The sequence below is a fragment of the Gnatocerus cornutus genome, chromosome 4 (assembly GCF_029298725.1).
Source record: "Gnatocerus cornutus isolate USDA-ARS CGAHR chromosome 4, icGnaCorn1.1, whole genome shotgun sequence".
Taxonomy (NCBI): Eukaryota; Metazoa; Arthropoda; class Insecta; order Coleoptera; family Tenebrionidae; genus Gnatocerus; species Gnatocerus cornutus.
Genome location: NC_142236.1, coordinates 2,897,651 through 2,923,145, shown reverse-complemented (window position 1 = coordinate 2,923,145; position 25,495 = coordinate 2,897,651). Strand labels below are relative to the sequence as shown.

At 33.4% G+C, this 25,495-nt stretch overlaps 1 protein-coding gene across 1 annotated transcript in view; it reads left to right on the top strand.

The window, feature by feature from the left end:
* Positions 1 to 25,495, top strand: part of LOC148175996 (ras-related and estrogen-regulated growth inhibitor-like) — a 72,715-nt gene that overhangs the window by 18,233 nt on the left and 28,987 nt on the right. The window contains exons 2-3 of the mRNA XM_088033688.1: positions 15,469 to 15,525; positions 24,014 to 24,090. Coding sequence (XP_087889814.1) covers positions 15,469 to 15,525; positions 24,014 to 24,090 — 134 coding nt within the window. The remainder of the gene's footprint in view (positions 1 to 15,468; positions 15,526 to 24,013; positions 24,091 to 25,495) is intronic.

The following is a 25,495-nucleotide window of genomic DNA, read 5'->3' as shown; positions in this document are numbered from 1 at the left end:
AACGACCTCTTTCAATACAGGGTGTTTATAAATGTTTCTAGCATTAAGGGCGGCTCTGGAATTTTTGTCGTATACTACATTGCCGCTTTGTTTTTATAGTGAACTAACTATCTTGAAAATTATTTATAATGTTACTTATGTCAACGATATTTCAGTTAGGGTTTTGTGTAAAAAAAAAATATTTTTAGGTTTCAAACCACAACTAGAAAAGTTTTCTTCTGAAAATTTACTTTACTGTGTGATTGAGGTTAACTACAATTGTCAGTTGAGAAACCTAAACCCACATTTATAATGAGCGCCAAAAATTTCTTTGGCATTTCATAGCCCTCTTTGATGCTAGAAACATTTATAAACATCTTGTATAACATTCAGTTACATGGGTTAATATTGGTACCAAAATATCCAATATTAGGGATTTAGCATACTTTGTTTCGGAGAGAAAAATTCGGTATTCATTATGCGAGATTATTAATTTTTATTTTGCATTGGAGGAGTTTTAAGACGTGACAATGTTTCTACGACTTTGAGTTTTAGCCTAGTAATATTATAAAAGTCAAAGCAGCACGAATTTGGTGGCGCGTCTCCGTAAATTCCGGAATTGCGGGGAGACTTCAACGCAGAGTCAGGAAGCGAACATAAAGCTCCCCGTGTTTATATGGAAAAAGCTTTCTCTTTTGTCGCGCTCCGAAAAAATGCAAACTAAATTACGTTTAACGCCGTCATAAAATAAAATTACACTCGTAGTTATTCATATAAATATTTTACATTGTATGCGTAATGCAACGGCTTTTACAGTGCCGCTCACACTGATTTATTTATAACAGTATAAATCATGATTTTTACCCGCGGAAACAATAAGAAAACGGAATCGCGCCAACGGCACATTAAAACATTATCAGAAACGAGATTGGAACAATGCTTTTCTATTATTAAGTTATTATTTATTACGTAATTTCTATGTTTTTCGATCTCAATCTCGAAGCGGAACGGTTTGAAAATCTTCGATTTGTCATTGAATCATTTTTGTTGTCGCTGATAATAACTATTGTTACAAACAGGTTATAAACGTCGAGAAAAAATCCGAGAAATGAGCACACTTTTTCCCGCGGCATCATCAAAAACTAAAGTGAAACGGAAAATATGATCATTATTACGTTTTTTTACCGAATTTGCATATATTTAGTGAAAGTTGTCACTTTTTGCCCTTGAACGGTTAGAATGGAATTTAATTTTTGAACGATGATAAATGAGGGTAAAGATTAAAAAGGGATCGTTAATCATGAGCGGTCATGGGGAAAATGAAATTGGACTGGGAATATTTATGACGGTTTTACAAACACTGTAATGTTCTCAACTTCTTCGTGGAGTGACGAAACGGGCCATGTTGGTACCACTGCTGGCAAGATTCTAGGGTTTTTCCGTTGATTGACAGCACTGCCCCATCGATGTGGCAACACATTATCCCACACGCATTGTCCATTCATGCATTTGTCATCCCCACGTCAAATTTCCACTTAGCAAATGTCACATTGCATTTTTTCAAGGTCTTGCGTTTATTAATCGATCGCAATAAATTCGCGTCGTTAAAATAATTCCACGCACATTTCGAATGATTTTTGGTTCCATTAATCCTCCAGTGCTAATGAATGGCGTCTACTTGGGCGTATTTGTAATATACAGAGAGACTAGAAAAGTGCAACCTACATGCTTTTATTTTTATGTCAATTGCATATAAGTGATGCAAACAATGATTAATTGCTTAATGCTCATATCTAGTAAAGTTATGATTTATGATGTAGCCCAAGACAATTTGTTACACTTACACACATACTTACAGGGAAAAATATTACAACAAACAGGTTACATATTTTACTTGTGTCAGTTGATGTAGCAATGTGTAATTTGACACTGTATTTGCATAGAGCGAGGCGAATTCAAAAACAATTTTGCAATTTTTTAACTTAATTTTTTCTTTTTTTTTTCTGTAAGGTAGGAAATTGGAAATTAATGGGTAAATACTTTCGAAAGGTTTTATCACCGATTGTTAAAAACATTGTTACTAGTCATCAAGAAAACAACAATGAAGGAAATGCGGAAATTTTTAATAATTATTTTATTTCAACGTAAAATATTTGTGACAGGACAAAGACCTATTGTATTTTCAAGTGAAACTAGAGTTTTTGCGCCATATTTAACTTCGACTTCAATCTTCAATACGCCGACATTTTTTTCAAATCTGGAAAAAAATGTGAGTAGAGGTGGTCGCCGACAGACAAACGTATGTCTGAGCTAGATTATTTTACGAAACTTGGGTTAAAACAGTCGAATTTTTTATACTCGTGGAATCTGTGAATTTAACGAGGCTAGAATACGACTTGGGAGCCTAGAGCAGTTGGGGCAACCTGAGAATTTGAAGCCTAAACTAAACAAATTAATTAATCATAGTCAACTTAGTACACGTCGCGTATGTTTACTTTAGCAGATTTTTTAATTTAAGGTTGGAATGTTGATGTATTAAGTATTTGGTTGGCATCACTGTGTCTCCACTTTTTGACATTTGCCCATTTTGACATAAAATATGCAGTGGTTAAAATAGAAGTGACTAAGTGAAACTCCGGTGAGTATTTTAAGCGAGTGCTCAGCTGAACTACATCTAGTGTAATTACGACAGCTCAGACTAAGTACATCTAGAACACCTGTAGAGTTCAGTCGAACTATATCTAGTATAACGACCTTTCCAGACTTTTCCAGCAAAATTAGAAAAGCTCAGACCAATTGCTTCTAGAACAAGAATGAAGCTCAGTCTTTGCCTGTTATACTAGTTGTAGTAAGTAAAGCCTTTGGCTGAACTTTATAGTTATACTAGGTGCAATAATTGGTCTGAGCTTTTACAGTTATACTAGATGAATATTGTAAGCGCAAGCTCAGCCGAAGGCTGTGCTTTCGTTGTTATATCAGATTTAGTTAGGCTGAGCTTTATACTCGTAGTTGTACTAGATGTAGTTGGTCTAAGTTTTTGCAGTTATACTAGATCAGTCTTTTAAATATAAGCTGTATTTGGTTGGCACCATTCCCAGATTTTGACATAGAATATGCAGTGGTTAAAATGGAAGTGACTAAGTGAAATTCTGATGAGTATTTTAAGCGAGTCTCAGCCACACTACATCTAGCAGATTTACGAAAGCTCAGACCAACTACATTTAGTACACCTATAAAGTTTAGTCGAACTATATCTAGTATAACGACGAAAGCAGAGCTTTTGGCTGAGCTTGCGTTTAACAGATTCCACTGTTAAAAGTAGGAAAGCTCAGATCAACTTAATCTAGAACAAGAATGAAGCCTTTGGCTGAACTTTTGCTGTTATGCTAGTTGTAGTAAAATCAAGTCACTTAAATGTAATAGTAGTACTAGTTAGTCAGTTAGTTGTACCAGGTGCAGTTGGTCTGAACTTTTGCAGTTATACTAGATGAGTATTTTGAAAGCACAAGCTCAGCGGAATGGTGTGCTTTCGTTGTTATATCAGATGTACTTAGGCTGAGTCTGAAGTGCACGCTCAGCCGAAGGCTGAGCTTCATAGTTGTACTAGATGCAGTTAATCTGAGTTTTTGCAGTTAAATTAAATGAGTCTTTTAAGTATAATTGTAGTTGTAGTTGCACTAGATTCATATTTGCAACGCAAACTCAGCCGAAGGTTGTGCTTTCGTTGTTATACTAGTTGTAGTTAACTGAGTGTTTTCGTTGTTGTACAAGGTGTTTATAAATGTTTTTAGCATCAATAAAATTGACTATGAAATGTTAAAGAAATTTGCCGCTCATTATAAATGTGGGTTTAGATTTTTCAACTGACATTTGTAGTTAACCGCAATCATAGAGTAAAGTAAGTTTTGAAAGAAAAACTGTTGTTGAAACCTGATAATTAAAAACTTGGACACAAAGCCGTAACTGAAATGTCGTTAACATAAGTAACATTATCAATAATTTTCGAGATACTTAGTTTACTATTAAAACAAAGCGGCAAAATAGTGCTCGACAGGAATTCCAGAGCCACCTTTGATGCTAGAAACATTTATAAACACATTATAGTAGTCGTAGTTAGTTAGCGCCTTCGGCTGAGCTTTATAGCATACTAGATGTAAGTAGTTTAAAACTTGGAATTTTAAAAAAAATACACGAACAAGGTTGGCATCATTGTCTTCCCACAACTTGACATTATTTGTTTTAATTTGAAAATGTGTGACCTTCACTGCACCTGAACAAACTGTACTCTCATTCCAAAACCTTCTCGGCAAATTTTTGCAGGCGAACTTCATTTAATCATAATTGTAACAATTTAGTTTAGACCCAAGTTCGCGATCTCCGAAGGCCACTTTAATTAGCATTTTAACCCCCAAACCGACTCAATTGACTCTACTTGATCCGGCTCGTTTTCGTTCGTGTCGCCCAAAAAAACCACATTCAAAGTAACGGTGGATAATCATACGCGAACCAGCGATCGAACACTCAATCAAGTACTTGAGCATTTCGTTCTTGCTGATTACCAAATTTCAAGCACCTCTTAACCATCGAAACCCATAACTGTGCTAAGTGACGCCATAAGGGCCGAACGCGCCCATAAGGAGTTTAATTGAAACATCGGCGATTTTGTGGCTTTTCAGAAGACGCTTTTGTGCCGAGATACAAATTGAGGCAGCTGGCAATGACTGTCGTTGTGTCGGTCTTAACGTCAATTATGGGCCGCATGTATAGCAGCCTTAAGGTTTTCAACACTTGATGGCATCGTAATTAACCGTATCGTCTGCAGCAAGAATACCACAATTGCGGCGCCGACGTGAACGTTCACTCCCAAATGGAGGATGGAATAATTGCTGTCGGCGTGCGATGACCAAATTCAATGCAAAGTGTGAACTGGGGGAATCTGGAGCATCGGAAAAACGATGGTATTCTTCTTGGAAGCCGAAGATGATTTATACAGCTTGTATTATTAATTATGTTAATTTCGAACATCGATCTGCGTCTTTGAAGGTTCCAGTCAGGTTGGCTTAAGTCAACGGTAATTAAATCTGTGCGGCAGCTGGGTCTGTCGAACCTCTTCTGGGCTCTTCGGCGAGAGATTTACTCCCATTTCCATTATAATAATTAGATTTGTCATTTTTCTGGGTCATTCCATTTTGAAATATCTTGATTTGAAACTGACAGACCTAGATCTTTATCTAGATAAATAGGTACCATTTCGATAGTCGCAACAGTCATAGGGCTTCAAGACTTTTCTAAAATCTCTCAAAAATTAGAGCTCAGTGTCATAGAAATTTTTGTAGAAACATCTCGCCAATTCCCGGCAAAGTGGCACAGCTAGTTTCACGAGAAACATCGCCATGAGTTATGACTCTCAACAAATATAAAATAAGATAATTGGATCGTGTTTTATGGATAAAAGCACGTATTAGGAGTTCTAAATTGTGGTTCATGTGGTGATAATTCAATTCTGGAATAGGAAACTGTAAAATCGCGCCTTTCGCTGCGAAACTATGAAATGTTTATGACTCATCTCGGGGTCAAAAGTGCTCCGTTGCCAAAAAGGTGACAAATGTACGTTGCTCATGTAATGTTATACATTATAATTACGAACGCTTCATCCCCTCGGTCATAAAACGCATTATCATAAATACAAGTGTTGCCAAATGGGCCACAACTCACGAAAGAAGAAACAAAATTGGCACAACAGCGGATGTCTAGACTTAAACGCGGCCATAAATTTCTCGCGTTATTTAGTAAGTGTGCACTTTTGTATTTATTTGGGATCGAGTAAATTAAAGCTCTGGTATTATTACAACGTAATAAGCTTCTAGTTTTTTTCGTTCGTTTTAAATTGAATTTCCGCCATTAATTTATACGTTGGGCATAAGATGTGTCACTGCCGTGAAATTTATCACTTTTTTTATGGTGCTTAGTGAGGATTTTTATAAATGGGCTCATGTGAATTTGCGCAATGGAAGTCATAAAACATTACCATTGAAATTTTTTCGTGGGCCCTATGAGAGATTATGGCGATAAAATTCATGATGCATGATCTCGGGACAGATGGAATGAAAGATATATTTCGTATGTGAAAAGTTGGTATTTGTGTGGGCGAGGGAAACCCACGCCGGCGTTTTAGGGTTTTTTATTTTTTTTCGCTACCAAACTCCGCTAAATTCGTGCAATTTACGTGCCGAGCAACCGGGAAATTGAATGGAAAATTCTCTGCGAATCCCCTGCAGCTTTGCAGACCTTTAAACTTGAAGCTTTGCATGCGTGAAACGCTATTATCCATAATCCTCATTTCCATTAACCCCCGTTTCGGTGTAAAGCAAAGGTCCTCCACGGTAATTCCGCCGCTATTGTCTTAATTTATGTTCTTGTTTCTTACCTTTAACATTTCTCGTGAAAGGAATTCATGACTTCTCTTGATTGTTCGTTTTATTACTCATAATTGAAGCTTCTTTTCCTTGGTGAAATTTTAACAAAATATTATGAAACGAAGCTCGCAAAATCATTTTATTTGGAAAGTTCGCTCTCTGAGTTATTACAGCCTTTTAACTAGTTGGAATATTTATAGATAAACATCTTCTGTGGTAAAAACAAGAACCTTGTTAACACCGTTTATAAATAAAATCGCAAAGAAAAATCAAAGTTTCTATATATGTAAGGTGGCTGCTTAATTAATATTGATGCGTTTAATGCGTAATTAGGTTTATATCCGCACAGTTTGTTTCTTTTTCTCGGTACTAAAAAACTCCGCTTGCATCAACATCTGAAATTTATAGTCTCTGCCAGCGAAAAATCCTCACGCTCCGAAGATCATTTTCGCATTTTCGCACGAAACCGCCACGTTAATTAATTCCTGAAGCTGCGCTTCAAATCCCGCAAAACGTTGACCTTTCCAATGCGCGACCTTTCGAAGGTCGATGATTAAAACAAGGAGTAGGTCAGTGTTACAAATTTGCTTATTGTACTATTCAGTGCGTCCGTTTTTAACAGTAAAGTGACATTTGTAGAACAAAGATAAATGATAGAAATGAGAGAGTGGCGGTTTTCGTTGGCAGAAATCAATCATTGCGTGTTTATGTGAGGAAAATGAAATTACAATTTGATGAGTTATTTCGGAGGTTTGTTTTGGTGGTGCACCCACATGAGGTGTTTGTGTGGGTGAAAATACCATTAAATATGACTGGGGCGTGGGATGGGACTGATGATCGGATGGCTTTATTATTGGAAACCGGAATGAAGCGATCAAAGATTGATTTTTCAGTGCCGGAGATTTTTAAATAGATTTTAATAGTGCTTGTGTTTTCCAGGTTCGAAATTTCAGGCGTTCAACAAATTTCGAACTGATTTTCAATTTCCCAGCTTTACTACACCTCTATTGCAAATTTTCGATACTATTTTAATTCTTTTCTTCTCTTTGTAGACGTACTGTTTATTATTATTTTGCTTTTCTAGTGATTTTCTTTGATTTCTTAGCGTTTTGTTTGATTTTTTAGTGATTTTCATGAATATCCTTAATTTCCCAGTGATTTTATAATGATTTCTTCTAATTTTTGCTGATTTTCTTATAACTTTTCTAGACTTCCACGTGTTTACCTCAAATTTGTCAAGAATTCTCTGATTTCTTAATTATTTTTTGATTTTTTAGTTGTTTTAATGAATATCCAAAATTTGCTGATGATTTCCTTGATTTTCTAGTGATTTCTGCTGATTTCCACTGATTTTTCAGTCATGTCTCTAGATTTGATTTTAATTTTCTCAGATTTCTGGTGAATTTTCTTGATCTGCTAGTACCTGTTTTCTTTGATTTTCTCTAATTTTTTAGTTGTTTTCCCACGATTTTTTCTTGATTTTCCGTCAATTAACTCTAATTTTTTAATTATTTCCACTGATTTTTTAATGATTTCTTTTAATTTTCACTGTTTTTCTTGTAATTTTTTTAGATTTTAAGTTTCCTCAGATTTGTCAAGAATTGTCTGATTTCTTAATTATCTTCTTTGATTTTTAAAGTGATTTTTCTTGATTTCCTTTATTGATATTATTTGATTTTTTGGTGATCCGTGAATTATGTGATTTACTAGTGATTTCAAATTTTCTTGTCTTTTACTCTAATTTTGAATTGCATCTTTTTTTTTCGTGAATTTGCCTTATTTTCTAGTGATTTTCTCTCATTTCTTGTAAATTTTTGTGATCTGCTAGTGATTTCTTTGCTGATTTCTTAGTGAATTTTCCTGAATTTGCCCTGATTTTGAATGAATTTGCCTATTTTTAAATGATTCGCTCAATTTGTTGGAACTTCTAGTGATTTTCCATGATTTTTCGAAAATTTGTCAGATCTGTTCATGATTTCTTCTAATTTCGTTTGAGTTTTTTAGTGATTTTGTCTACTTTTTAGTGAATTTGTCTGATCTACTAGAGTTTTTCCTGTTTTTCACTAATTTCTCGTGAATTTGCCTAATTTTTTAGTGATTTTCTGTGATTTCTTTGACAGTTATCTTGATTTCCATGTTATTCTTTCGTGAATTTGTCTGATTTTCTAGTGATTTTCTCCGATTTCTGGTAAGTTTTCTTGATTTGCTAGTGATTTCTTCGCGGATTTCCTAGTGATTTTTTCTAAATTTGTCTGTTCTATTTGTGATTTTCTTGATTTCTTTGTGATTTTCCCTGATTTTGAAAGATTTTACTCATTTTTAAGTGATTTGCCCATTTTCTTCTTTCTTTGCCTTCATATATTTTCACTAATTTTCTAGTTATTTTTCTTTATTTTGTAGTGATTTCTCATGATTTGAAGTGAATTTGTCTGATTTTTCTGATTACTTCGCTGATTTCTTAGTGATTTTTTCTGATATTGCACGAATTTGTATGATCTTTTCGTGATTTTCTTGATTTTCTAGTGATTTCCCCGATTTTTAAATGATTTTCTTAATTTCTTCTTTTTACTTCTTATTTCTTCGCTGATTTTCAAGTATTTTGTCTTCATTTCCTAGTGATTTTCTCTGATTTGTCTGATTTTCTCGATTTCCTAGTGTTTACTTGATTTCATAGTGGATTTCCTAGTGATTTTCCAGTATTTTCTCATGATTTTTCGTAAATTTGTCTGATCTTCTAGTGATTTTTCTCATTTCATAGTGATTTTTTCTCATTTCTGTTGAATTCTTTGCTGTTTTTTTTACTGATTTTTGCTGATTTCTCGTTGATTTGCTCGATCTGCTACTAACTTTCCTGATTTAGCGATTTCTAGTGATTTTATCTAATTTTCCAGTGTTTTTTTTTTAATCTTTAGGTATTTTTCGGGAATTTGTCTGATCTGCTAGTGATTTCCCTGATGTTCTAGAGCTTTTCCCTAATTTTTCCTAATTATTTTTTTATTTAGTTTATTACAAAAAATAATTATCTAGTACATGATTTTAAGTTGTTTTTTTTCTCGGAGGTATTAATGAAATGATTTACTTTATTGGTCTTAATAGTAAAATATTGATCCTTCTCAGTGTCACTCTGATTTATGTAAAATAAGCGCGTCTCTCTAACTGTTAATACTTCTTCGGATTCTCGCTAATCAATACCGATTACCGACAGCTCTCGGCCACCACTTGCTACTAATCCTCTTACTCAAACACAGTTTCGATCGTCAAAACTTAATTAATCACTAACGGTGACCACACATAATCCAACAAAAACAAACCCCATTTCGCATCGTCTCCTCGTGTGTCACGTTTCAAATGAAAATGACTGATCAGAAGATCAAACCAGCCGCCTACTAATTTCACGTTCATTGTGTAAGTCAGGATGATCAAATTTGATCCGAATTTAGATCAGATCGTGCGATGTCCTTATTGTAGGGGAAATCTGCTCAGAAAAGAGAAAAGCAGATCACTTTTAATTGTGCGATAAAATGATTTTAAGATTTTTGCGTGAACACTCTCTCTCTTGCTCTAATTAGGGAAAACTGACAAAAACAAATTGATTCTTCAGCGTAGTAATTTGGTAATGCGGTAGGTAAATTAATTTCTCTTTCATTGATCAGTTCCGTGGCCTTCACGTTTCACTGGTCGGTGGATGACCTTGTGGAAATTGGAAAAATACGGTTCTTTAACTGGATTTTCCGGTGTGATTTTCTACTGTCAGTCAATCATGAGTTTGTGGTCAAGCGTGAAGATTTTAGATTAAAATCTTATTTGGAGTGTAAATAGATCTAATTTAAACGGGATTTTTTATTTTACGACATGACGACGAAACTGCACACCAGTGCTCCGAACATGATCACAAGTTTTTTATCTATTTTTTATCTATTTTTTAATCTAGAAGTCTGGTCGATTATAGATTAGGTAATACTAATTCTAACTGATTGTGGAAATTTTGAATTGATAGATAGGGTTAATTGCGCCATGGAAATTGTTGATCACATTGAAACCACTTACCATTTTGTCAATATTTTGGCGATTTCAGGTTGTTAGCTTTTTTAGTTTTTAAGTTTCCTACATTCAATCAATTTTATTAAAATGAGTCAATTATATTGAAGTAAATCTAAGTAAAAATTTTATATTTGACTAAATTTAACCAAATTATTCGAATAAATCTTAAATTTGACTACCCTGGTTCAAATTCCTGTAAAATGGGGAAAGTTTCGGAAACAAGTTAGACAAATTCTCGTATAACTTTGCCTTGGTCCACACTAGACTAAATTTAGCCGAATTAAACTGATTTTGAAGAAAAATTTGAGTAAATTTAATCAAAATAAATTGAGCCAGGGAAAAAATCCGAAAAGTTTGGATTAAACTGAAGTTTCAATAGATTTTCGACTAAATTTAATCAATTTGGAAAAATTGAACTAAGTAAATTAAGTATTATTTGAATAAATTTACCCAAATTATTTTCGTGGAATTTTGGCTAAATTCAACTAATTTTAACCAAAATAAATTGGTTCAAAAAAGGGACTACATTGATTCAAATTTCTGTAAAATAGGGAAAGTTTTGGAAATAAATTAGACAGATTTTCGTTTAATTTTGTTCACATTTGACTAAATTTATTCGAATTAAACTGAATTTGAACCAAAATTGTCTCATATTTGACAAAATGTAATCAAATTAAATTTGACTAGCGAATAATTTGGAATAAATTGAAGTTTCTATCGAAATTCGACTAAATTTAATCAAATACATTAATCATGAACGCAACGCTGAAGCAGTTTATTCAAATAATAGAATTGAGTTACATTTCTGTTTTAGAATTTTTTGAATTTGAATAAATTTAACTAAATAAATTTCGTCGAATTTTTGTGAATTCGAGTACATTTAATCAAGGTAATTTGTAAGTAAAATACAATATGATATTTAACCAAATTATCTGAATAAAGCGATATGCTTTAAAATTATCACATTGAAACCATTTGTGGTTCTTTTTACTTTAGACGTAAATCAAGTAAAATAGCGAAGATGAGAAATAAAAAGAAGAAATGAAAGAGTCAACGATAACCACGTGCGTTTTGCGGTATTGTTTCACGTGGTCCGTTACTCTCTATCCTCCATCACGCTTAACGAGGTTAGCGTTTGCATAATTAACAACGAAGAAAAAAAATCCTCAGAAGCGCCGCTTGTGGATGTAATTTTTTCGCATTTCCTTGTCTGCCTTGTTTATCTCCATTTGCTTATTACTTCACCAATTATGTTCACAGCATGCGTGTAAATTGGCCGTTTTTTCCATCACGAACACAAATAACAATCACTATTAAAATGCCCGGCATTGAATTGGACTGCATTTCTTAAACTCATTACGTTTGCCATAAATTAGATTTAATAACTACTGTTAGTAATAAATTGCATTCTAGTGGGTCATAATGCCTTCATTTATTAAATTACATTGTCTTTGTTTTATTAGTTGGGCTACTGTGTCAAACGAGGCGTTACTCGAGCACTGAAAATTTGTTTCACTTCAAAATATTTATGAACGCAATTTCCGAACAAAGAGTTGTAACGTCGGAATAAAATTTTATTATCTGCCGACTCGGGGGTAACGACGCCGTAAAGAACTTAATATTAAAAAATAATCGAGAGTTCAAGCTTAGTTCAAATCTTATTGCTAATTATACCAGTAAACATTGAAAATTACGTAACTAACTAAAAACCTTCTTTGGTTTATTACGTTGCAGCTCATTAAAATTCCGCAGGGCTGAGTACAAACGTGCAATCCTTGCGTAATCGCGCAGTTTTTACGTAAAAAGTCGTATTGTTGCTTGGGCGGATATCTTGATAATATTCTTGATTTATTTATGTTTGTTTGGATTCTGGTTCGTTTCCTGCTTATTATTTGTAGTCCTGACCGACTTCACCTACAGTTACGAAATATGCAACTTCTTACTTGAACTATTGCCACAGGATATGCCTAATTAATAGTGTCTAGCACCGATGTAGTTCTATTAAAAGATACATTATTTCGTTGTAAGAGCGTACAGTGCGGTTTTACTGTTATGAGGTTCTTGATCTCGGCGCATCCACCAATTTTAACGCAAGTATTTTTTTTTTAATCCTGACCTGGAAACTTAGTCAACTGTCGAATTTCTAGTTTTATTGTTTTTTTACATTTAAGAACTAATAATATATTAATCGGAAAATTTTGACTCTGAGGAACAAACAATCTAAAAATTAGAATCAAAATTTTGGGCGTTGTAAGGAGTCCGAAATAATCCTGAAAAACTCGTGGATTATCTTAACAATCGAGGCATATTTCGGCATGCTGAAGAAGCAGGTTTCTGAAGAGCCTTGAAGATTTCTGAAAAAAAGAAGTTGCTGGAGTCCTGATAAATTTACAAGAGAAAATCTGGAGATTCTAAAAAAGACAATTTGAGTTTCGTGGAGAATTTAAGTCCGCAATCTGAGAATCCTAAGGAATCTGAAAATGCTATAAGTTTAACCCAACTGAGAAACCTAAGAGAATTAAATAAACTGAAACTAAATAAACTGAAAAGGAGTTTGAAGAATTGAAGGAACCTGAAAAACCCGAAAACTATGTACCGAAAGGATGAGAAACCTGAGAAAGCTCAGAAGTTGAGGAATTTGAATTTCCTAGGAATTGAGGAGAGACTTGGAGAATTTGAATATGTTGACGAATCAAGGTAGCCCAAGAAATCTAAGGACTGAAAAATCTGAAAACTTTAGAATTCTAAGAAATCTGAAGAGCTTGAGGAAACTGAGAAATTTAAGGAGTCTGAGGGAAACCTGAAAAACCTAAGATTGATATTTCGCAAAGTTCAGAAACCTGAAAAAGTCAGATATCAGAGAAAGCAGAGGAACCTGAATAACTTGAGATATCTCAGGAATTTGAATACTCTAGAAATCGATGTAACCTAAGACACCGAAGAAATCTGGAGAATTAAAGTAGCCGAAGAAATGTAAGGACTTTCAGTTACCTGAGCATTCTGAAAAACCTGAAAAACTAAACAAACCTAAAAACTCCGAAAAGCCTAAGAAATCTGCGTCACGTGGAAAACTTAACGAACTTGAGTAACATGAGAAAGCTGAAAATTTTCTGATTCCGCGAGAAACCTGAGGAAATCGAAAATCCTAGAAATCGAAGAAATCTGAAGAACTTGATGAAATTGATTAATCTGGGAAACCTCAGGAGTTTTAAGAATTGGAGTAAATTATTCGTAAAAATTTGAGAAAAAATGTGATCGTGTCAAACAGCCTCAAGAAATTGGGTGAGCCTAAGGAAAATAAATAGAGTGACAGAACTATCTGCAAGAACTTGAGGAATCTGAATAAACTGATAAACTGAATAAACTTGGACAATGTGTGAAATCTAAGAAGTGTAAAAAATTAAGTAATTGGAAAACCTGAAAAACCTAAGAACCTAAGAAGAGAATACAAGGACACAATTTAAAAATTGAAGTCTCCATCGATCAGTATTAATATTTAATGTCCAATTACTCTAATCAACGCATGACCCATTTTTGTCATTTCCGAGAAACCTTTGCATACAAAACCATGTCCTGGAAATCCCTCACTTTACTTCTCCTATTTTGCATCCCAGAGACTAAATCTGAATGCACATTCATCCCCAAAACACCCTTCAGACTGCTAGTTACATCGAACGATCATGTAAAAACTGACTTGTATTCTTTCGACATCGCCTCAGACATGCCCATTATCAAAATCATCAACTCTTACATTCCAAAACTGTGCTGCAATTTATTCAAACTCACCACCGAAATTTCCATAATAGACGTGGAAAACTGCAACATTGAAGAACTAGAAGCGGAATGCTACGAAAAAAGTCTACAAGAAGTGACGGGTTTGATCAAAATTACCTTCAATAGCATTCGAAGGATCAAGAAAGGAACGTTTCGAAATATGCAGATCCGTGAAGTTGATTTGAGCGCGAATTCTATTGAAATTATAGAAGACGGAGCTTTCGTCAACCTGTCAAAACTTGTAATTTTGTGTCTTGAGGAGAACAAGTTGGTACAACATAATCCAAATGGGTTTGTCAAGCTACCAACTCTACTTGTCATCAATCTACGTTGTAACAGAATTGAGACGATTGGCAACAACTCGTTTGGTTTTTTTGAGGAAAAGTACACGACTATTACTTTGAGCAACAATCATATTTCTTACATTGATGTTGGTGCTTTTGACGGTATTCCTTCTGAACAAGTAACCATCGATTTGGAAGGGAACTCCATCACACTTTTGCCTGAAGAAATTTTTGACCATGATAATATTAACCAAGTTATTTTGGGTTACAATCCTCTCGTTTCTCTACCGAAGAAGTCTAGAGTTATTAGTTTTATTCTAGAGTGTTCCCACTTGAGCGAAAAAGAAGTAGAGGATTCGAAATCGTGGGCGAAGTTGAAGAACATACGACTAGAAGTCCTCGAATGTCGCGATAGTCCGAACTCCTGCAAGAATTTTGAAAACGGAAGCTCAAAGACTATGATAACATTCGCATCGCTTGTGGGCAGTATCGCAGTCATGTTGTATAAAAATGTATTGTAAAAAAAAATAAACATTTTGTGTGTACTTTCGTTCGTTTTCCTCTCCGCGTCGTAACTCCTCATCCTTGTCTAATTATTTGTCAGCGGCTTGACAAAAGCCCCCATTCGTTTTCCCCGCTGACATCGCACTTCTTGTAACGTCACCATCTAACATGTTCGACATCGATTTGGGACCGTGAGAAATGCATCATGATCACTGATTGTCCTGTCTTAAAAAAAAGCCACACGAGAGTGAATATTGATGTCCTTCAGGAATCTGTGGCAGCACGAGAGAACCAGTTTTTGCCAAGAACTGAGTGACAACTCAATATCGAAGCTCTTTTAATGTCGTTACATCACTCAGTTGGCAGGGAAATCGTGTTCGTAATGCCATCTTTTCGATGGAGAAAAAATTTGAAAACCAGTATTATAGCTTCCTAATCGTTTTAATTATTCCTTTCTTTGCTTATTTCAGCTGTCACCGTTCGCTACTTAACGAAGCGTTATATTGGAGAGTACAGTTCCACAAGTGGTGAGTAAATTTTTTTTGATTTATGCTAATGAAGTGGAAAAGTCCGCGTGCTCTATTTCTGCGATAGTTAACTTAAGTTAAGTAGTTATAATTATAGACTAAACTAGAAGAAACTTAAGTTATGTATCTGTATAAAATATCCAGACTGAACTAACTTGTTAGTACCTTTTTTTTCTCCTAGTGACAGTTGTTGGCAGCAATTAACTTTTCTTATCTTCCAGTCTTCTTCATTTATCAGTCGTTTCCCCACAAACACACTTTAATTCTCATCTTTCTTTCCTCTACCTAACGTGAACGTTTATCCGTGATGTGTCATTCCATTGCCATTTTAGCCATTATCTTGTGAAAGAAAGCTTTTACTCAGTTGCTCGCTAGGTGGTCCAATCTTTAATCGAGCGTTTAGCGACATCCACCATCTCAAGACTCATAGATTTTTCAGACTTGACACCAATTAACGAATAAATGGAAAGCAAGTTTAATGAGATACGCGGTGGTTTTGTTTTCGCGATGCTGAGGATTTCCGGTTCCTGTGAGAGATTGAGTAACAGAAGGGCGAGAGAGGACTTTCGGTTTTTATTGTGTCAAGATTGCGGCGTATTTACAATTTTTACGTAGGATCTAGGAAAATCTAATTCTACTCTTCCGAAGCTTCTTCTACTTCTAGGTAGGTAAATGCTGTAGATGAAGGCCCATTTGTCTTTTTTTTTAAATTAACAGCATCTAATTTCTATGATTTTTCTCGATTCTGTAGATCTCTAATTTTCTAGTATACTTTTAGATCAATTTCTGTTGACCCTTCTGATTCTAGAAAATTTGTAATTTTAGTTTTTTGCAATTCTGTGTGCGTACTTTTGTAGAATCAGTAAAAATTGACAGAGTAAAAGCTACATCTGCATCTAGAAACTCTTCCCAATGCTTGCTCCTCTCGATTTGTTAGATTTTATAGTACCTTCTATTCTAGGTGGATGAAGGACTGTTCATCAATAGAGCATCTTCATTCAATATGTATTTTTAGAATCTAGAGGAATCTAGAACCGCTTCTGAATTTTTTAGGAGTTTTAATTTCTTTAGATCTCCAATAGATCTTCAATTTTATAGTGCTTCTAGGTCAATTTTTGCTAGTTTTTGATTCTAAAAAACTTGTACGTTTGTACTAATTTTCGATTCTTTGAAATTTCATGTACGTCTATCAGCAGAAATTGACAGAGACACAACTACATCTTCTAGAAATTTTTCCAAATGCTTGCTTCTCTCGATTTGTTGGATTTTATAGTATCTTCTATTTTTAAACGCTTTTGGTTAATGAACAGAGCATTTCGGAAATTTTTGGTTCGTCTCAAAAATAAAAATTTCTAAAATTGTTGTCTTTTGCTCTACAATTTTGCAACTTGGAAGAGTTAATACACGACTCAGAAATTAGTAACTTTCTGAAATTTCAATACCGTAGCACTAAAATTACCAAAATTACGAATTTTAGTAAAGGTTTTTGGATGATTTTGGTTTATTTTGAAAACAAAAATTTCTAAAATTTGTGTTTTTTGCTCTACAATGTTGGAATTTGGTAGAGTTATTACACAACTCAAAACTAGTAACTTCCCCAAATTTCATTACCATAGCACAAAAATGTGCAAAATTCCGAATTTTAGTCAAGGATTTCGGAAATGTTTGGTTTGTCCTGAAAATAAAAATTTCTAAAATTTGTGTTTTTTGCTCTACAGTTGGGAAATTTGGTAGAGTTAATACACGACTCAAAGTTAGTAACTTCTCCAAATTTTATTACCGTAGCACCAAAATTTCCATAATTCCGAAGTTTAGTGAAGAATTCCGGAAATTTTTGGTTTGTTTCAAAAATAAAAATTTCTAAAATTGTTGTCTTTTGTTCTACAATTTCGCAATTTGGAAGAGTTAATACACGACTCAAAAATTAGTAACTTTCTGAAGTTTCAATACCGTAGCACTAAAATTACCAAAATTACGAATTTTAGTAAAGGTTTTTGGATGATTTTGGTTTATTTTGAAAACAAAAATTTCAAAAATTTGTGTTTTTTGCTCTACAATTTTGGAATTTGGTAGAGTTATTACACGACTCAATACTAGTAACTTCCTCAAATTTCATTACCATAGCACAAAAATTAGCAAAATTCCGACTTTAGTCAAGGATTTCGGAAATGTTTGGTTTGTCCTGAAAATAAAAATTTCTAAAATTTGTGTTTTTTGCTCTACAATTTGGAAATTTGGTAGAGTTAATACACGACTCAAAGTTAGTAACTTCTCCAAATTTTATTACTGTAGCACCAAAATTACCATAATTCCGAATTTTAGTGAAGAATTCCGGAAATTTTTGGTTTGTTTCAAAAATAAAATTTTTAAAAATTGTTGTCTTTTGTTCTACAATTTCGCAATTTGGAAGAGTTAATACACGACTCAAAAATTAGTAACTTTCTGAAATTTCAATACCGTAGCACTAAAATTACCAAAATTACGAATTTTAGTAAGGTTTTTGGATGATTTTGGTTTATTTTGAAAACAAAAATTTCTAAAATTTGTGTTTTTTGCTCTACAATTTTGGAATTTGGTAGAGTTATTACACAACTCAAAACTAGTAACTTCTCCAAATTTCATTACCATAGCACAAAAATTAGGCAAAATTCCGAATTTTAGTCAAGGATTTCGGAAATGTTTGGTTTGTTCTGAAAATAAAAATTTCTAAAATTTGTGTTTTTTGCTCTACAGTTGGGAAATTTGGTAGAGTTAATACACGACTCAAAGTTAGTAACTTCTCCAAATTTTATTACTGTAGCACCAAAATTACCATAATTCCGAATTTTAGTGAAGAATTCCGGAAATTTTTGGTTTGTTTCAAAAATAAAATTTTTAAAAATTGTTGTCTTTTGTTCTACAATTTCGCAATTTGGAAGAGTTAATACACGACTCAAAAATTAGTAACTTTCTGAAATTTCAATACCGTAGCACTAAAATTACCAAAATTACGAATTTTAGTAAAGGTTTTTATATGATTTTGGTTTATTTTGAAAACAAAAATTTCTAAAATTTGTGTTTTTTGCTCTACAATTTTGGAATTTGGTAGAGTTATTACACAACTCAAAACTAGTAACTTCCCCAAATTTCATTACCATAGCACACAAATTAGCAAAATTCCGAATTTTAGTCAAGGATTTCGGAAATGTTTGGTTTGTCCTGAAAATAAAAATTTCTAAAATTTGTGTTTTTTGCTCTACAGTTGGGAAATTTGGTAGAGTTAATACACGACTCAAAACGAGTAACTTTCTGAAATTTCAATACCGTAGCACTAAAATTACCAAGATTACGAATTTTAGTAAAGGTTTTTGGATGTTTTTGGTTTGTTCTGAAAATAAAAATTTCTAAAATTTGTGTTTTTTGCTCTACAGTTGGGAAATTTGGTAGAGTTAATACACGACTCAAAGTTAGTAACTTCTCCAAATTTTATAACCGTAGCACCAAAATTACCATAATTCCGAATTTTAGTGAAGAATTCCGGAAATTTCTGGTTTGTTTCAAAAATAAAAATTTCTAAAATTGTTGTCTTTTTTTCTACAATTTCGCAATTTGGAAGAGTTAATACACGACTCAAAAATTAGTAACTTTCTGAAATTTCAATACCGTAGCACTAAAATTACCAAAATTACGAATTTTAGTAAAGATTTTTGGATGATTTTGGTTTATTTTGAAAACAAAAATTTCTAAAATTTGTGTTTTTTGCTCTACAATTTTGGAATTTGGTAGAGTTATTACACAACTCAAAACTAGTAACTTCTCCAAATTTCATTACCATAGCACACAAATTAGCAAAATTCCGAATTTTAGTCAAGGATTTCGGAAATGTTTGGTTTGTCCTGAAAATAAAAATTTCTAAAATTTGTGTTTTTTGCTCTACAGTTGGGAAATTTGGTAGAGTTAATACACGACTCAAAACGAGTAACTTTCTGAAATTTCAATACCGTAGCACTAAAATTACCAAGATTACGAATTTTAGTAAAGGTTTTTGGATGTTTTTGGTTCATTTTAAAAATAAAAATTTCTAAAATTTGCGTTATTTTATGAGTACACAGGAATCTAGAAACACTTTTTAAAACTTTGAGGCTCAATTTTTCTTGATCTTTGATATTAAAGCAGGACTCCGCAAAAATCTAGAAACATTTTTGCATACTACTGTTTTTCTAACAAAAAAATTGCACAGGGCTGTATATTAAGGAATTTTGTATAAAAAAATCTTTTTGGCTGAATTTTTTAGGAATCAAATGTGATCAAAGTTTTTCTGTCAAAATGTGGACATCACCCTTTCACTCGTACGTAGTAAGTTTTGGCTCGTAAATTAATAAACTCTAGTCTTACAATTAATTTTTTGCTACATTTAACAGCAATCAGTTCGTTCACATAAACTATTCTCTATAATACTCAGACCATGCGGTCATTCATTTCCAATGTCAAAACAAGCAATTTATTCTTACACCATTTAGATAAATTAATAAAGCCGCCTCTATCACCCACCCTAAGAAGGAAAGAATAAATCAAATCTGAAGCAGCTATTTACATTACAAAATAATAGTAAATGGTTGTCCATTTGGCGATGCAAAAAAATGTCATTAAAACGTTTTGATAGAGAATATGAATCACAATTTCGACCCAGTTATTAATGTCTGCTATAATAGATAATAAATTACGTGCCTTCGTTGCCTAACGTGATGTTGTGCAACGAAAAGTGTCATTCTTTTTATTGCTCTTTTATAGTCGAGGCACAATTTCGTTATGATAACTTGGCTTTTAAGCTATTAAAATAAAAGCTTCCAAAGCTTTGAGTACCGTACTATCTTAATTGTGAAAACCTATCTGTGCTTTAATCCCATTGTAAAAAACCACGTCACTGTAGGCAATGGAACGATAGCTACAAGGGAAAGTACTTCGCCTAAACATGCAAATGTGGAAATTTTCTACCTAAAATAGTGGAAATTAATTGGATCGTAAAAGATAAGAAAACCATTAGGATGCAAACGAATTTTTTCCACCGACTACTCTGTTACCACTTTTCGGATATCGGAAGTTTTCGTGGCAATTTAAAATTCAAATGAGATTCTCGCTTCATGTAAATACATAAAAACGATAATTTTTCGCGTTGTCGATAAAACAGGAATGGTCGTTATTCTCAACCTCCTAGGGCAACTTTGATTTGCATCGTTTTCTATACAATACTCGGAACTATTCTCGAGGAGCTTTATTACCGGATCGGTTAATTTATCGCGTACTACGCAGTACCAACAAAGTACTATTCACTCAATTATAATTCTTCACTTGGAGGTACTTAAATTAGCCTTTCCTGAAGTTAACAACTTACTGCGGTACTGAATACGGAAGACACGGAGGTCGTTTGAACTCTTGCTGCGGAAACAAGATTCGTTGAAGATCCACCCTTTCTTTCGATGAAAACACAAAAAGAATTCGTTCGATTGGCTGCCATTGTAGTTTTTATAACAAAAAACGCACCGGAACAACCAACTCGATCGTAACTCTTTATTCATTGGCTGTTGTTTACACTAATTATGTCATGCACAAAATAGAATCAATTCATTGGGCGTTGATGACAAAACACGGTAAACAAAAGAAGTCAAGCTATGGATTTGCTGCGTTACTTTTCACTGCTTTTGAGAAGAAAACTCGTCAAGCAAACGAACATGTTTGAAATAAATGCAGTAAATTGGATAAAAATTTGTAGAAAATCTTGAAACTGTACATTCTACTCTTTGATGAAAAGCCTGTCGTCCGCAAATTGATCTACTAATTAATTTCCTTTTCAAAGCCGACTTTGTTTAAATTTACTTTCGCCGTACAAAAACATGAGAAACAATCGCCCAGTTAATAAGTCAAGTAAGACTCGTTCTTTTTTTCAGTCTCGGGAGAAAAAAAACGATTTTGCGCTCTTGGTGCGCAAATGATCGAAATGCCGTTTTAGACGCAAATTGGGTGCTTCTTCTGACATGTTTATTAGTTCTGGAGCAAAACGGACGAATTTTTGAATTTTTTTTTGCGAATTCATAAGTTTGGACTTTGGAAAAAATTCTAATTCTGGTAGTTTTAATGCTACTGCTACGAAATTTTGGAAAAATACTACTTTTGACATGTTTATTAATTGTTCCTAATTACAATCTTCTGGAAAAAAGGGACGAATTTTAGATTTTTTATTTTGAAACCCAAAATTTTGACATTTTTAATAAAATGTAATTCTGGTAGTTTTAAGGTTCCAGTAACGAAATTTAGCAAGAATACTACTTTTGACGTGTTTATTAATCGTGTCCTGCAGCAAAAAGACGAATTTTTGGCGAAATAAAAAATTTTGACTTTAAAAAAATTCTGTTATCGTAGTTTTAATGTTGCAGTAACGAAATTTGGTGAGAATACAACTTTTCACATTTTTATTAATCGTGCCCAATTACAAACTTCTGGGGCGAAAGGGACAAGTTTTAGTTTTTTTTTGCGAAACCAAAAATTTTGACTATTTGAAAAAAATGTTATTTTGCTAGTTTTATTGCTTAAGTATAGAAATTTGGTAAAAATGTTTTCTTTGTTTATTAATCGTTCGTAATTACAAACTCTTGGAACAAAATGGACGAATTTTAGAAATTTTTTGCGAAATTAAAAATTTTGACTATTTAAAAAAATATATATTTTGGTAGTTTTAATGTTACAGCTACGAAATTTGGCAGTAATACTACTTTTGATATGTTTATTATTTGTACCTAATGACAGACTCCTGGAGCACAAGGGACGATTTTTACAATTTTTTTTGCTAAACCAAAAATTTTTAATATTTAATTAATTAATTCTGGTGGTTTTAATGGGGGGGCCACAGTATGAAAATTTGGCAGGAATGCTCTCTTAAATGTTCATTAATTGTGGCCAATTACAAACTTCTCGATTGACGAATTTTAGATTTTTCTGCGAAACCAAAAATTTGAACTATTTAGCAAAAACTGTAATTTTGGTAGTTTTAATTCTACAGTATCGAATTTTGGCAAGAATACTACTTTTGACATGGTTATTAATCGTACCCAGTTACAAACTCCTGAAGCAAAAAGGACGAATTTTACATTTTTTTTGCGAAACCAAAAATTTTGACTATATAAAAATAATTGCAATTCTGTTGGTTTTAATGCTACAGTATCGAAATTTGGCAAGAATGCTCTCTTTGACATGTTTATTAATGGTGCCCAATTACGAACTACTGGAGCACAATGGATGAATTTTAGATTTTTTTTGCAAAATAAAGAATTTTGACTATTTAAAAAAACTATTTTGGTAGTTTCAATATTACAGCTACGAAATTGGGCAGGTCATGTCATGTTTATTAATCATGCTTAATTACAAACTTCTGGAACAAAAGGAACGAATTTTACAAATTTTTTGCTAAACCAAAAATTTTGACTTGAAAAATAATTGTAATTTTGGTAGTTTTAATGCTACTGTATGGAAATTTGACAAGAATGCTTTCTTTGACATGTTTATTAATCGTGCTCAATTGCCAAATTTTCTAGCAAAAGGGACAAATTTTAGATTTTTCTGCGAAACCAAAAATTTTGACTATTTAGAAAATACTGTAATTTTAGAAGTTTTAATTCTACAGGATGTAAATTTGGCAAGAATGCTCTTTTTGACACATTTACTTATTAATCGTGTCCAATTACAAACTCCTGGAGCAAAAGGGACGAATTTTAGAAATTCTTTGCCAGAAATTTTGACTATAAAAAAATTATTCTACTATGTAGTAAATTGAATAAAAATTTGTAGAAAATGTTGAAACTGTACATTCTACTTTGATGAAAAGCCTGTCGTCCGCAAATTAATCTACTGACTAATTAATTTCCTTTTCAAAGCCGACTTTGTTTAAATTTACTTTCGCCGTACAAAAACATGAGAAACAATCGCCTAGTAATAAATCAAGTATTTCTTTATGTGAGGTTTGTATTGTTAATAATTATAATAATAATAATAATATGGGCAGTGACGATAAATTTTAAACAGATGATTAATTTATAAGCATAACTGCTAAACGGTTTTGTTAGACCATTCTGCATGAACAGTTTTGAAATAAATTTAACTGTCGTTTTCATAATAGAATAATTTAATTAGTACGCAGGTAATAAACCGAGCGCCAAAAGTTACGGACAGAAAAGCCAAACCAATTATAGTAGCGCATTTATCGGTTTCGAAAGTTCAAATCCATAAAGTCTGATTAAATTTCAAAGTTATCGACTCGATAATTACCTAAGCAATAATTTGTTTGTTTATCCACCCAATTTTAGCATGATGGCACGTTTCGTTCCACTTCATTACACCGCGAATTCCTCAAACAAAAGCATTCAATTAAATTAATTTACACAACATGAAGAGAATAACTGAAGCTCAGTCGAGCATGTCGGGCACGCTTTAACCAATTTGAACATATTTTCGTTTTCAGATTTCCTCTATCGCCACAACGTCACTTTCGACAACGTCACAACAGAAGTGGAAATACTGGATACATCGAAGTGTGCGGTAAGTTAAAACAGGTATTCATCGCAATTTATTTCTCAACGTTTTTATTAAGAAAAAATGGCGGCGAATCACAATTTATCAAGAAAATAACCTACACTACCCGTAATTTATTACACAATAACTAGTTTTAGATAATGAATTCTCATTGCGGTCTATTAATATCTTAAGAACATAAGCGGACGATTTGTAGTCAAGTCGCGGGAAAAAGTGACGATATAATTTCCGCACGGGCGTAAAACACCACTTTTTACACTTGATGCACTAGTAACGATCAGCGGTCCCAAAAACGACGCTTGACCTGTTCCCATATTCTCGCTACTTTATGTGTCGTGTGATTGTACCAACTTATCTCCGCGTCTTTCTAGGGATGTGCCGTTACGAGAAAGGTTCTTCATTCAATGTAAATGGAATATCCTGGCCCAATTCGATAACCCAGTCACTTAATTAACCATGCTACGGTTACAGATGACATGAACAATGGACTTGTTGCAATCGAAAAAATCGCACGCTAGGGGAGAGTGGGTCAAGAATGCGGGCTTGTCATGGCGGCGACCACCAATGCAAAAGCGTTGCAAATTCACTCATGTGGCGTTTTGGGGAATTTCGCTTTCTTCCCGATGGCCCCGATTGACCCGGGTTTTCCTAGGAGTTTTTTCGTTCTTAACCTGATTTTATAACCTAGTTTTTGGTGGAAGAGGAAAAATTTGCGAAGCGTGGGTCGCATTTATGATATTTGTTTACAACGCAGAAACGCGTTATCTGTACATTTTAAATTATTGTTGCAAATTACATCTACACGCCATAAAACGTGCCATAAAATGAGAGATATGGGGATTTTAAAATGTGAAGTAAAACATTGTGACTTGGGGCGATACACGACCATAAAGTGGTACAATGTGACTCGTGCTTTTTTTCAGGCTTGAGAGAAAAAAACGACTTTGCGCGCTTGGTGCGCAAATGATCGAAACGCTGCCTTAGACGCAAATTGGGTGCTACTTTTGACATGTTTACTAATTCTGGAGCAACAGGGATGAATTTTTGAAATTTTTTGACGAAATCAAAAATTTTGACTTTGGAAAAAATTCTAATTCTTGAACTTTTGATGCTACATTAACGCAATTTGGCAAAAATGGTCTTTTTGACATGTTTATAAATTGTATCTAATTACAAACTCCTGGAGGAAAAGGACGAATTTTAGAAATTTTTTTAGGAAGCCCAAAATTTGCCTTTAAAAAATATATTTTGATTGTTTTAATGTTACGGTAATGAAATTTGGCAGGCATACTACTTTTGGCGTGTTTGTTAATTGTACCCAATTACTAACTCCTGCAGCAAAAGGGACAAATTTTAGAATTTTTATTTTGAAACGAAAAATGTTGACTATTAAAAAAAATGTAATTCTGGT